This window comes from Schistocerca cancellata, chromosome 3, assembly GCF_023864275.1.
Source record: "Schistocerca cancellata isolate TAMUIC-IGC-003103 chromosome 3, iqSchCanc2.1, whole genome shotgun sequence".
NCBI classification, from domain to species: domain Eukaryota; kingdom Metazoa; phylum Arthropoda; class Insecta; order Orthoptera; family Acrididae; genus Schistocerca; species Schistocerca cancellata.
The window spans coordinates 791628697-791642711 of record NC_064628.1 but is presented as its reverse complement, the minus strand read 5'-3'; the positions used below and the strand labels follow the sequence as shown (position 1 = coordinate 791642711).

At 44.6% G+C, this 14015-nt stretch overlaps 1 protein-coding gene across 1 annotated transcript in view; it reads right to left on the bottom strand.

Moving 5' to 3' along the window:
- The window catches only part of LOC126176568 (dynein beta chain, ciliary), a 790269-nt gene that overhangs the window by 688365 nt on the left and 87889 nt on the right, over window positions 1–14015 (bottom strand). The window contains exon 6 of the mRNA XM_049923728.1: window positions 11071–11223. Within this exon, the coding sequence (XP_049779685.1) occupies window positions 11071–11223 (153 nt within the window). The remainder of the gene's footprint in view (window positions 1–11070; window positions 11224–14015) is intronic.

The window sequence follows — 14015 nt, the reverse complement described above, 5'->3', positions numbered from 1 at the left end:
ACGTTCGCACCCTTCTTCTGCAGAAAATTTATATAAGATATTAACAAGTTCCTCTTTTTCAATTAAACTCCTGCCATCGTCAGCTATTTTGCGCACAACTAACAAAGGTCATCTACTACTTTTAATGTTTCACTCCGTTATCTGTTTCCCTGAGCGTCACCTGATTTAACTACACTGTTGTGCAAAACGTAAGGACGGTAGTAACTTTCGCATTATATGTCACGGCCAAATAATGTAACTGGATGAATCTCGTACGATACATAGAAAGAACTGCTGCAATATAGTACCAAACATAACTGGAATAAATACGAAATGAAAAGAACAGAAATGACACTGTAAGGTGCAATATTTTTGGTACACTTATTCTAGGATTCAAGACAACTGTGTAAGCTGAAATGACATGTTTAATGTCGCAATATTGGCACAAAAATACACGCTTTTACACAGTTGTCAATGTAACGGCAAAAAGAGAGAAAAAAACAGTTGTCAGGATAACGCATCTCGTCAACATCAAAAAGTGAAATAATCCTAAACACAACAATATTAAATATTAGCTCTCAGAAGGTTTAATTTTCCTGAACATGACAATGTTAAAGTTCAACTAGAAGTTTCTTTACAAAATTGTTCCTACACATACGTTATGATGTTGGTCAGTACTACGAAAATCGTCCGATTTCGGTTAAAAATTCGGTATTATTTTTAGGATGACAATCAAGTCTACAATGGATGGTTAGTTATGTGACAAATTGAGCAAAATATTACCAAAGGTCGCTCGAGTTTACAGTGGACGCAAGCTGGTGAACCAACGACTTTACGCCCCTGCACGCGGTATTCACCTTAAGCTGCGATGAGCTGTCGTCTGCTAGGCCGCTCTCTTCTGCTGAAATTCCTATAAAACTAATTACACCTTTGCTGAATTTTCCAGCAGAAAATTTCCCTACGTTTCTCGTTATGCAAGAGAACATGTACTATTCCCTAGTCTTAGCATGTGGCGATATACATGTGCATGGTTGGAGCAGCGTGCATATTACAATGCCCTCTCAGTTCTCGCAAGAACAAATAACTAAAACACAGTTGATGCTAAACGATGCTACATCTAATTTCTAGCTGGATATCAGCCGCTATGAACGCTGTGTTCACACAAATTACTCCTCTGTTTCGTATGGAGCATTATGCACTCCACTCTGCACTTGACACCAGTTCAGAGAAGAGTCCCCGAAAATTTACCTCTTGTCTTACTCACAGGCGACTGTCTCCCCACCTGGGTTCTTTCGTTCTTTACGTCATGGCTTTTTTCGACCAATAGGACCATTCCTCTAATTTTGAGGAAACTCTCTCCACCAATTGCAAGGTCCCTACCATTAAATTGCGTCGAAACTTTGGCCCTTTTCTCCTTCCTAGCACGTTTCCGGCAAGCGGACGGTTTGTGCCCGTTCCAGATACCTAAACGCATACATTGACTCTCTCACAGGTGTACCGCTTGCTGGACACGTGATCGAAAATGCGTCACTGGTCTTGTTTCGTATCCATTTGAAATTCCGAAATGCAGTTTTCTAAAAGCTTTCTTTGCTGCCCTCCCTCAGATGGGCTGTTATACTGGCTCTCCCCATCTGAGTCACCTGGTCGGTTGTTGACTTCCCGCCTGGGACACCCCTTTTAAGTGGTTTCCATTGTACCTCCTCAAACGCGGCCTTGCCTCTGCGTCGTCCCTCTGAATTCCAAACTAAAACGCCCCTCGCTGTTTGTTTCACCTTCCGCTCAAACATGCATTATAGGAACGGTGTGTTAATTACCATCAATGAAATGTCATCACTTTTTGCATTAGTACTGCTAGGCAAATTTGCTCATTACCGCCAAATTAAGTTAGGTACCATATTCACCTTCCTGTTGCGATGTATAAAGCTCTAATGTAAGGTGCGAATCTGACCTTCATTTATTCTGCCACCTTACAACACTTTTATCCAAAGACAGTAATTACACAGAAGTCTCCGCGACCTATGATGGTTCCCTGTGCATTACAAAAGGGGGAACATGGCTCTTAACAGGATGTGTGATCACCACTAACGGCAACGGATGCTGTTCAACGTGCTCCCATGCCGGCCCCAAAGTTCTTGTGGTAGGGCGTTCTATCCTTTCAGCAACGCAGCTGACAACTGGTGAATGGTTGTTAGGGCACGTGAACGGGCTGCCGTACGTCTCCTGAAACACGTCCCATACGTGCTCGATTGCGCTTAAGTCGGTGCAACGGGCAGGCCAGTTCATTCGCCGATTATCCTCTCGTTCCCAGAGCTTCTCGACCTGTGCTGTTGGATGCAGTCGCGCATTGTCATTCACAAAAATGGCATGAGGGTCGAATGCACCCCAGACGAGACGGACCCGGGGATGGAATACAGTGTCACAAAAACGTTGACTGGTCAGTGTAGCATGTTCAAAGATTTGAAGGTCAGTACGCCCACACAACATATGCCCCCCTACACCATAACACCTGGCCCACCATAACGTTTTTGACAATGTTCCTTAGACGATAACGTACCCTCAAATTGCGAGAGGTGGGAACACGCCAACCGCGCTGCTGAGAAAACGGAACGTCCTAGCACAAGAACTCATTACGAACCTTGTGGCCAGCACGAGAGCACGTCGCAGAGCATGCGTTGCCTTCACTCGTGATCACACAACCTTGTAATGTCCAAGAAACCATCATGAATCGCGGTGACATCAGTGTAATTACCGTCTTTGAATAGATGTGTGATTTCTGTTCGTTTCATTACATATTTCTTTAGGTTACCTTCTATGCAACACTGAAAAGCCAAAGAAACTGATACACCTACCTAATAGCGTGTAGGGTCCCGCGAGCACGTAGAAGTACCACAACACGACTTAGTATGGACTCGACTAGTGTATGAAGTAGTGCTGGAGGGAATTGACACCATCAATTCAGCCGGTTGTTAAATGGTTCAGATGGCTCTAACCACTATGGGACTTAACATCTGAAGTCATCAGTCCCCTAGACTTAGAACTACTTAAACCTAACTAACCTAAGGACATCACACATATCCATGCACGAGGCAGGATTAGAACCTGCGACCGTAGCAGCAGCGCGGTTCCAGACTGAAGCGCCTAAAACCGCTCGGCCACAGCGGCCGGCTGGCGGTCTGTCCTTAAATCCGTAAGAGTACGAGGGGATGGAGATCTCACATGAACAGCACGTTGCAAGGCATCCCAGATATGCTCAATAATCTGGGGAGTTTGGTGGCCAGCGAAAGTGTTTAAACTCAGAGTAGTGTTCCTGGAGCCACTCTGTAGCAATTCTGCACGTGTGGAGTGTCGCATTGACCTGCTGTAATTGCCCAAGTCCGTCGGAATGCACAATGGGCACGAATGGATGCAGATGATCATACAGGATGCTTACGTACGTGTCACGTATCAGGACCGTGTCTAGACGTATCAAGGGTCCCATATCACTCCAACCGCACACGATCCACACCATTACAGAGCCTCCACAAGCTTGAACAGGCCCCTGCTGACGTGCAGGTTCCATGGACTATAGCTCCACGTTATAACTCACTTACATCTTGATAACCTGCCATTGTAGCAGCAGTAACCGATCTAACAATTGCGCCAGACACTTGTTGTGTTATGTAGACGCAGAAGACCGCAGCGCCGTATTCTTCCGTTTACATATCTCTGTATTTGAATACGAATGCACGTACCAGTTTCTTTGGCGCTTTAGTGTATAATGTAGCAGTTGTTACTATGTATGGTTCAAGTTCCATCGAGTTATGTTATTTCGCAGTGACACATCACGTGAAATTTACTTCCGTCCTTAAGTTTTGCATGCCAGTTGTAATTTACGATCCATTACTGTTACTTTATATTTATTTGTGAACATCTTATAAACTTTTAGAAAGTCTGTCTTGTATGTTCTTTGCTGTATCTAGCAAATCTCATCAAAGTACTTTGAAGTTTTCGTTTCTTCTCCTTACGATTTAATTCTTTTTCCACATCTACATCTACAAGACTACATTGTAGTTCACGCTTAAGCGTTCAATTCACCCTTAAGTGTTCGGTAGAGGGTTCATAGAACGACTTTCAGATTTGACTCATCTCCTGATGTAATCGAAAACATTAGAGAAAACCTCAGTTCACTTGTATTTAAGTTCCCCAATCATGCTGCAGTCATCGGTGGAGGCTTCAATCATCCAACAATGAATAGGGAAATTTACAGTGATCATAATTGGAATCTTTAGGTAGTTAGCTGAATCGACAATCTTTCAATTTGAATAACTGATCGTCTAACCAAAACTTAACAATTTTTTTTTAAATACGTGTGTGGAGCAGCTCACACTTGCGCAGACTCAGCTGCCACATTTCGCACCATGCAGATATCTTATCTAAATCATTTTGTAATTTGTATTGATCTTCCGAGTGTACTAGACGGTAAACGACAACGTCACCCGCAAACTATCTAAGAGGGCTACTCAGACCGTCTCCTACATACACTACTGGCCATTCAAATCGCTACACCAAGAAGAAATGCAGATAATAAACGGGTATTCATTGGACAAATATATTATACTAGAACTGACATGGGATTACATTTTCACGCAATTTGGGTGCATAGATCCTGACAAATCAGTACCCAGAACAACCACCTCTGGCCGTAATAACGGCCTTGATACGCCTGCGCATTGAGTCAAACAGAGCTTGGATGGCGTGTACAGGTACAGCTGCCCATGCAGGCAGCTTCAACACGATAGCACAGTTGATCATGAGTAGTGACTGGCGTACTGTGACGATCCAATTGCTCGGCCAACATTGACCAGACGTTTTCAATTGGTGAGAGATCTGGAGAATGTGCTGGCCAGGGCAGCAGTCGAACATTTTCTGTATCCAGAAAGGCCCGTACAGGACCTGCAACATGCGGTCGTGCATTATCCTGCTGAAATGTAGGGTTTCGCAGGGATCGAAAGAAGGGTAGAGACACGGGTCGTAACACATATGAAATGTAACGTCCACTGTTCAAAGTGCCGTCAATGCGAACAAGAGGTGACCGAGACGTGTAACCAATGGCACCCCATACCATCACGCCGGGTGATACGCCAGTATGGCGATGACGAATACACGCTTCCAATGTGCGTTCACCGAGATGTCGTTAAACACGGATGCGACCATCATGATGCTGTAAACAGAACCTGGATTCATCCGGAAAAATGACGTTTTGCCATTCGGCGACCCAGGATCGTCCTTGAGTACACCCTCGCAGCCGCTCTTGTCTGTGATGCAGCATCAAGGGTAACCGCAGCCACGGTCTCCGAGCTGATAGTCCATGCTGCTACAAACGTCGTTGAACTGTTCGTGCAGATGGTTGTTGTCTTGCAAACGTCCCCATCTGTTGACTCAGGGATCGAGACATGGTTGCACGATCCGTTACAGCCATGCGGATAAGATGCCTGTCATCTCGAGTTCTAGTGATACGAGGCCTTTGGGATCCAGCACGGCGTTCCGTATTACCCTCCTGAACTCACCGATTCTATATTTTGCTAACAGTAATTGGATCTCGACCAACGCAAGTAGCAATGTCGCGATACGATAAACCGCAATCGCGTTAGGTTACAATCCGACCTTTATTAAAGTCGGAAACGTGATGGTACGCATTTCTCCTCCTTACACGAGGCATCACAACAACGTTTCACCAGACAACGCCGGTCAAGTGCTGTTTGTGTATGAGAAATCGGTTGGAAACTTTCCTCATGTCAGCACGTTGTAGGTGTCGTCACCGGCGCCAACCTTGTGTGAATGCTCTGAAAAGCTAATCATTTGCATATCACAGCATCTTCTTCCTGTCGGTTAAATTTCGCGTCTGTAGTACGTCATGTTCGTGGTGTAGCAATTGTAATGTCCAGTTGGTGTACTTTATACAGGGTGTCTCTCCTAAGAGACGTCAGGCGCATTTTGTCTCGTGTTTCGGCAGATATTTGCAATTCAGTGTTTTCAGTGTATCGCTGGAGTCAACCCAAACAAATACTCCCATCACGTCTTTGATGCGACATCCATTGCGTACGGACAGAGTCGATTTGCTTCCCGTTACGAAAAAATATAAAAAAAAAATGAAGTGGAATTTCGCGTAACCATTCGATAGAGCGGTCCCACATTAGTCTAATGCGATATTCTCGTTTTCGATATGTGGTAACATGGATGGTAAAGCACGAAGAATAAACAGCAATCCAGCATCGACGCCACTGCGTGACCCGTGCTACCTGCTACCCCTAGGCGCCCCTTCTGTTGTTCACCCGTCGACGGCAGCGCTGTGGTCACTAGCCTTGTTATGTTTGCAGGCCGTCTTTCGTTTCGGTGAATGGAGTATAGACCGTGTTCGAAACTGTCTTTGTGCCTTAACCACAGTTCTTACAAGTTTTCCTGATTTCAATTAAATATCCTTGATTCTTCTACGGTTTTCTCCACGTTCGATTATCGGGTATTTTAGGCGTATTTGACGAATGATTTTTGACAGTAATTATATATTTTGTAAGCGCTTTCTTATCCTTCATGTCTTATATATAAAAGTTTTTGATTTTAACTTTTCAGTATATTTATTATGTCCAGTGTCTATTGTACTCCCAGATAATCTCCTAAGATGCTACTCCAGCCGGGTGTAAAATGAATGTGCGCAACGGAAAATAATAAACGCAAAAATCAAGATTTGGCCCCGTCTGACTATCCCCTGAAGCAGATCTTAGGATCTCGTAATTATATAAATTACAATCTAAACACAGATGAACGATAAAGGCAACTGATCCTACTAAATGATAAACGTTGTTCCTGCTCATATTTTTATTGTAGATTAAAAAAAAACTTTATATTACAAAGTTTACATTCCCTAAGTAAAATTACTAATCAATTGCCCAACTCTGCCCTTTATTATGATCGCGCAATCTAATATCAATAACGCGAAATGACTGATGTTATTTACTTACCAAACACAAGAAGACACTACTTTCAAAGATGATCTACGGTGTTAGGGAACCTCAGTGGAAATACACTAATTTGATCAAGGCTGTTTAGCATTATAGCCCTAATAAGCCGAAGAAATTTGCGATATCACCGTATGTACTGCGTCTGGTGCGTCGGCGTGCTGGTTCTCGTACACGTCTGCGTCGATGGAAGAACGCCAGCCTCGAATTAAAACTCTTTCAAACACTAGAACGGCAGAAGGCGGTCCTCTGACTAATAAACTGTAATACTGTCTTCTCTGTGTTCTACAGACGAGAAACGCGAACTCCCAACCACAAGGACGGAGTTCAGATAACATCTCAGTGTAAGTATAGGCAGAGGAAGTGCTCTCAATTACTGAACGTTACGTACTCAACGACGGCTTCCAACCCGAAGGTGTAGTGCAGAATCGTATAGGTTCGCAGCAGTGCAATGCTTAACTGTTCTTTCTATAAACTCTCGTGAGAGCAAAGGCAGCAAGTCCGTCTGTACCAACAAAGTTGATATCAAGCGACCGTCACACACGGGCGCTCACAACTGAAGACCGCGTCTCTCCAGCACTGGCTTCCCAGCAAGGATTGGCTCCCCACCATCGTAATTCCGAAATCGAATCATATTCCCGAAACCACGAAATATTCTCCCTCTCTACAGATTCTTCCGAACGCCGACCAATCATATTTTAGTCTTTTGTCGTCCATCGCGCAAAGTTTGCGAGGGAAACCTATACTCGTACAATGGTACGCTTCTGAGTAAAAATCCTTGGAAATAACCCAGCCTGCGTGGTTTCCGAGGTGCCGCTTCTTCGTTCCTCTCACCTGCGTCCAAGAGTTTCAACGTTTCTGAAGTATAATCCTTCCGGTTCGGCTACATAATCGGCCGGTCGCGACTCTATTGTGCTCCAGCGCTTAGGTGCAATAACGTCCGTCTTGCTATTTCCTGTGTTCACCCAGGGCTTCAGTTCCGCCAGCCGTTTCACTGGCATTCCAACCTTTACTAGTATAGGCAATCATTCATTAAGCTGTTTTTATAATAAAGACACTCCTTCACCTTTCATGCAATAAGCGTTAACAATTATTTACAAGACGTACGTGACAATGTCAGTCTCCTTTATGTATTCATATATACGATGTACAACCTATCACTTGATACCTAATTGAGTTTGTACATCATGGCAAAGTATGTGGATAGTGCTTGTAAGGTGCGAAATTATAGCCACCTTACAATCTAAAGCGTAGTTTTTGAACCGATAAAGAACATTGTGCAACCTGGTACTTTTTTTGACATTAACTACTTTCTACGCTTCCTGTGCCACTGCACCACAATGGATTAGAATAAATTTTGATCCTCGATTTCTTTCTTAAGTTGATCTGAGAATAAAACAAAAGTACACTGAGGTGACAAAAGCCATTGGCTGCCTCCTAACATCGTGTCGCGCCTCCTTCTGCCCGGGATACTGTTTCAACTCTACGTGCGTGGACTCAACAAATCTTTGAAAGTCCCCTGCAGAAATACTGAACTATTCTGCCTGTCCATAACTGCGAAAGTGTGGCCGGTGCACGATTTTGTGCGCGAATTGACCTACAAATATTAGCTGCGATTCACGTCGGGCGATCTGGGTGGCCAAATTATTCGCTAGAGTTGTCCAGAATGTTCTGACATGGCGCATTGACATCCATAAAAATTCCATCGTTATTTTGGGACATGAAGTCCATGAATGTCTACAAAAGGTCTCCAAGTATCCAACATAACGAGTTTAGTTAAATCAGAGGACCCAGTCCAATCCACATACGCAATCCTCACACCACTATGGAATTACCACCAATCTGCACAGCGCCTTGTTGACAATCTGGGTCGATGGCTTCATAGGGTCTACGCCACACTCGACCCGTACCATGAGCTCTTACCAACCGAAATCGGCACTCATCTGAGCAGGTCATTGTTGCCCAGTCGTCTAGTTTTCAACCGACATGGTCACAAGCCTAGGAGAGTGCTGCAGGTGATGTGCTGTCAGCAAAGGCACCGCGACAGTCGTCTGTTACCGTAGCCCATCAACGCCAAATTTCGCCGTACTGTCTGAACGGATACGTTCGTCGTACGTCCCACATTTATTTCTGCGGTTATTTCACGCAGTGCTTCTAGTCTGCTTAGTACTGGAACTCTTCGCGAACTCCACTACTCTCGTTCGATAAGTGAAGGCCGCTGGCCACAGCATAGTCCGTGGTGAGAGGTAATGCCTGGAATTTGGTATTCTCGACACACCCCTTACACTGTGTGTCTCTCAATTTTGAATTCCCGAACGATTTCCGAAGTGTAATGTCCCATGCATCTAGCTCCAACTACCATTCTACACTCATGCTCATAAATTAAGAATAATTGCAGAATGTGGTACCACACAAGGTGGCACTACACAAAACTGGTGCTAATAGCATGGGCACATAGGGAACACACACGACACAGATTTGTAGGTCCACGGTATTGGTGATAAGTTGAGAAAACCGTCCCGAAACACATGTGCTACAAAACGCCACTGTTTCCTGCGCTTGTACCCCGACATCAATATGGCATATGATCACCATGCACACATACACAGGCCGCACAACAGGCTGACATGCTCTGGATCAGGTGGTCGAGCAGCTGCTGGGGTATAGCCTCCCATTCTTGCACCAGTGCCTGTCGGAGCTCCTGAAGTGTCGTAGGGGTTTGAAGACGTGCAGCGATACTTCGACCGAGAGCATTCCAGACGTGCTCGATGGGGTTTAGGTCTGGAGAACAGGCAGGCCACTCCATTCGCCTGATATCTTCTCCACGATGGCAGTTTGGTGGGGCCGTACGTTATCATCCATCAGGAGGAAGGTGGGACCCACTGCACCACTGAAAAGGCGGACATACTGGTGCAAAATGACGTCCCGATACACCTGACCTGTTACAGTTCCTCTGTCAAAGACATGCAGGGTTGCACGTATACCAATCATAATCCCACCCCGAACCATCAAACCACGACCTCCATACAGGTCCCTTTCAAGGACATTAAGGGGTTGGTACCTGGTTCCTGGTTCACGCCAGGTGAAAACCCGGCGAGAATCACTGTTCAGACTATACCTGGACTCGTCCGTGAACATAACCTGGGACCACTGTTCCAATGACCATGTACTGTGTTCTTGACACCAGGCTTTACAGGCTCTGCTGTGACCAGGGGTCAGTGGAATGCGCCTTGCAGGTTTCCGGGCGAATAAACCATGTCTGTTTAGTCGTCTGTAGACTGTGTGGGGACAGCTGTTCCAGTGGCTGCAGTAAGGTCCCGAGCAAGGCTACCTGCAGTACACCGTGGCCATCTGTGGGCACTTATGGTGAAATATCGGTCTTCTTGTGGTGTTGTACACTGTGGACGTCCCGTGCTGTAGCGCCAGGACACGTTTCCTGTCTGCTGGAATCGTTGCCATAATCTTGAGATCACACTTTTTGGCACACAGAGGGCCCGTGCTACGACCTGCTGTGTTTGACCAGCCTTCAGTCGCCCTCGTATTCTACCCCTCATAACGTCATCTTTGAGCCATTTTCAACACACAGTCACCATTAGCACGTCTGAAAACGTCTGCACACTTACATGCTGCACCGTACTCTGACATGCACCAACACACCTCTGCGTATGTGGACTGCTGCCAGCGCCACCGTGCGATGTCCGCAGGTCAAATGCACCGCATGGTCATAGCCCGAGGTGGTTTAAATCTGCAAACAGCCTACCAGAGCGTAGTTTCACGATGTATCAGCATTATCCTTAATTTATGAGCACTATTGTACTTTGAGAGTCTGTTACTTCCCGTCGTGCGGTCATACTCACGTCGGAAAGCTTTTCACATGAATCATCCGAGTACAGATGACAGCTCTGCCAATGTAGTACCCTTTTATACCCTGTGGATGCCACCACCATCTGTCTATGCGCATAGCACTGTCCCATGACTTTTGTCACCTCATTGTATGCTACTGCTAGAAGTAGACTACAACTTGTACATTGGTTAAACCGGTTGCTATGCGGCGTCCTCAGAAAATAGAGCATTTCTGCTGCTTCTGCTGCTGACTGACCTGCGACGATGTTCCTGAAGATGGTCTTGAAGCAGGGGAAGTAAGCGCTGTCCGTGCGCTCCAGGATGACCGCCATCTTGCGCACTCGCTCGTCCCTCAGCTGCTCGTAGATGTGCTGGAGATTGTCCAGCCGCTTGTTCCAGTACGTCATCTCTGGAACAGGCACAATTTATTTGTTGCTGTATGCTATACGTATCACACAGTTGTCATCTTCTTACATAGATGCTACATCTGATAAATAATTTGTGTTGGGACATTCAGATTACATAATTGCTGATGGCAGAGCCTGCTACTTACCACATTATGGCAACAATTATAATTCTGTTATTAAGTCGGTGCATAAGTTCGTAATGTTCCTGTTTTGCATGTTGGTATTCCGGATGCTATGAGTTTGTTTATCGATTGCCATTCTTTATTTTTAGTTCACTGTTGCTATTTCACTTTACATATTGTTATTTTGTAATGTGGAGATAGTGAGTGGAGCTGTGAACGCTAGAATATGGAGTGACAAATGGAGAACTCTTAGCATTTCCGACATATTCTTCAGCTTGAATTCAAAACAGGAGCGACAGTAGCGGAGGCAGTTAGAGACATTTACGGCGTGTACGGAGAAAATGTCGCTGGACAAAGCACGGCAAGAAAATGGTTTTCTCGTTTTCAGAGGATAGTTTTGACGTTAATGACCCACCATGTTGAGGAAGATCTTCGGGGTTTGATGAAGACCGAGGCACGACAACATTACAATGGGTAGGTGACTCAAATGCTTCCAGTGTGGTCAGACAACTTTGAACGACGAAGAACGAAGTATGTAGCAGAGCATTCCTTTGTGAAAAAGTCCTGGTGCTCAAAGCACCAGCACCTTTTCACTTGAGCATCACTATCAAGACGATAGTGGAAGAAGTGGAAATCAGTGATGGTCCGATTTCAGATAACAGATAGCATATGTAACTTGGAACATGGCATGGATGGCAAACCACTGGTTTCGTGACTGTTCACACTCATTCAATAAGCACGCTGAACCAAGACAGCAGTGGAAATGTTGGAACTGTGTCAGGCCAATCCAAGTGACTTTTTCAGTCCCCTAATCACCATGGACAAGTGTAGCGTGTATCACTATGAATCCGAGGCAAAGAAAGGAAGCAAGCAGTGGAAACAGCCGAAGGCCCAACCATCGTCAGGCAATATGTTGCTGGGTGTTTTTTGGTACTGCCAAAGTGTGGTCCTAATGGACAAAGTGCCACAGGAGCGTGCTACGAAAGTCCCTGAACCAAGGGTATGATGGCTGTCAAGAGGAAGAGTCACGGAAACTGCCCAATGGGGTGTTTTTCCTCCACAACACCCCAGCTCATTCTGCACAACATACAGCCACACTTGCGGCTTCGTTCATCTGTCAGATTTTGCCTCTTTCCCCGTATTCTTCTGACATGGTACCCAGTCAGTTGTTCTGATTTCCTCGGACGTCAGAGACATGACGTGTGACGTTATTCCAGAATGCTGAAGAGATAGTTTTCGAGTTGCAACATTTCGTGAAGAGCCAAAACGAAGACTTCTACAATCAAGGTCTTCTCCAAGTCAGGCGTCTATAGGTGAAGTGTATCACATTGAACGCGAATACGTGAAGAAGGGCTTGCAGCGTCACCAAATTTCATGGTTGCGGCTTGACTTTTTGAGGTGATAGTCGAAACCTTATGAACACTCCTGGTACGTGCCCACGTTACTATCTCTTGATGCAAAATTCAGTAGTTTTGTTGTTAAATTTGTGAAATTTTCCAAGACTAAATTAGGTAAAACAAGCGCGATACGTGAAAGGACGTTTTATATATATCGTCGTTCAACTGAAACCTCATCGGAATATTTTTTATGTAAATGAGCTTGTCTTATTTCTAAGCCGAACGAATAAAAATAAAATAACCAGTTCAGATAAAGTGTACCCCCGGAACCTGAAAGCAGTAGGAGAGTAAAGATATCTTAGTCTTTTATAGAGATGGCGTTGACATCAATGAAATTTTGTTTCTCTTATAATGGTGCATTTTATGCAGTAATTCAGGTTAAGTAACAGCTTGATTTGTGGAATAATCACATTCAGAATATTTACGTCACTTCGATGTAAATAATTTCTGCATAGCCCTAAGAGGATCAAAGAGAATTACTCGTAAAATTGCTTATTTTGATGTAGTGTACGCAGAGGTTTCTTGCGTTGATTGCAATGACATAAAGTTTCTATTACGGTGGTAAGTATTGCCGGTACGCAGTGATATATCAAATACCAACTTTATATACCCATTAATTTGACTTACAGGGCTTGTCAAAGTAATCAAGCTGAAATATAAGGAGACGTATAAGGAGACTGATTCGTCACTCACAAGCGATAAGAAATGGACAGCCACATTCAAACGTGCAGTAGTTGTCTTGAAATATATCCACGCGATGCGTATCCCAAAGCTAGAATCAAAGATGAAAATGTCGAAAAAGATGTAAGTGTGAAATATTCCACGCCCAGTGTCAATTTAATTAAAATCCTTTTGGCCAGTAGCCCGCGTCAGTTTGAAACTAAAACCACTATAAAATCAATGCTTCGGCAATCTTTGTAGTCCACTACGTCGAATGATGCATTGTTAGTAATTCAAGGAACATAGCCATTGGATTTGGAAATTGGGAAAAAGGGAGCACTTTATGGTTCAAATGGAAGTACGAAGGTTACTTGAAACTGACGCCAGAACAAATAGTTAAAGTAAGATGGCATATTGCAACTGTGGGAAACTGAATGGGACTCTTCAAGCACCGGAAGAAGGACATACAACATGCCTAACACCAGGGAGAGAATAAAAACGAGATTTACTGAGCGGTCGTGTGGACTGATACATTACTTGTCATAGCCCGTATGTTACGCATGTGTATAAAATTAAAAGGAAGATTAATAATAGTTGCTCCTGCAACAATGTGGG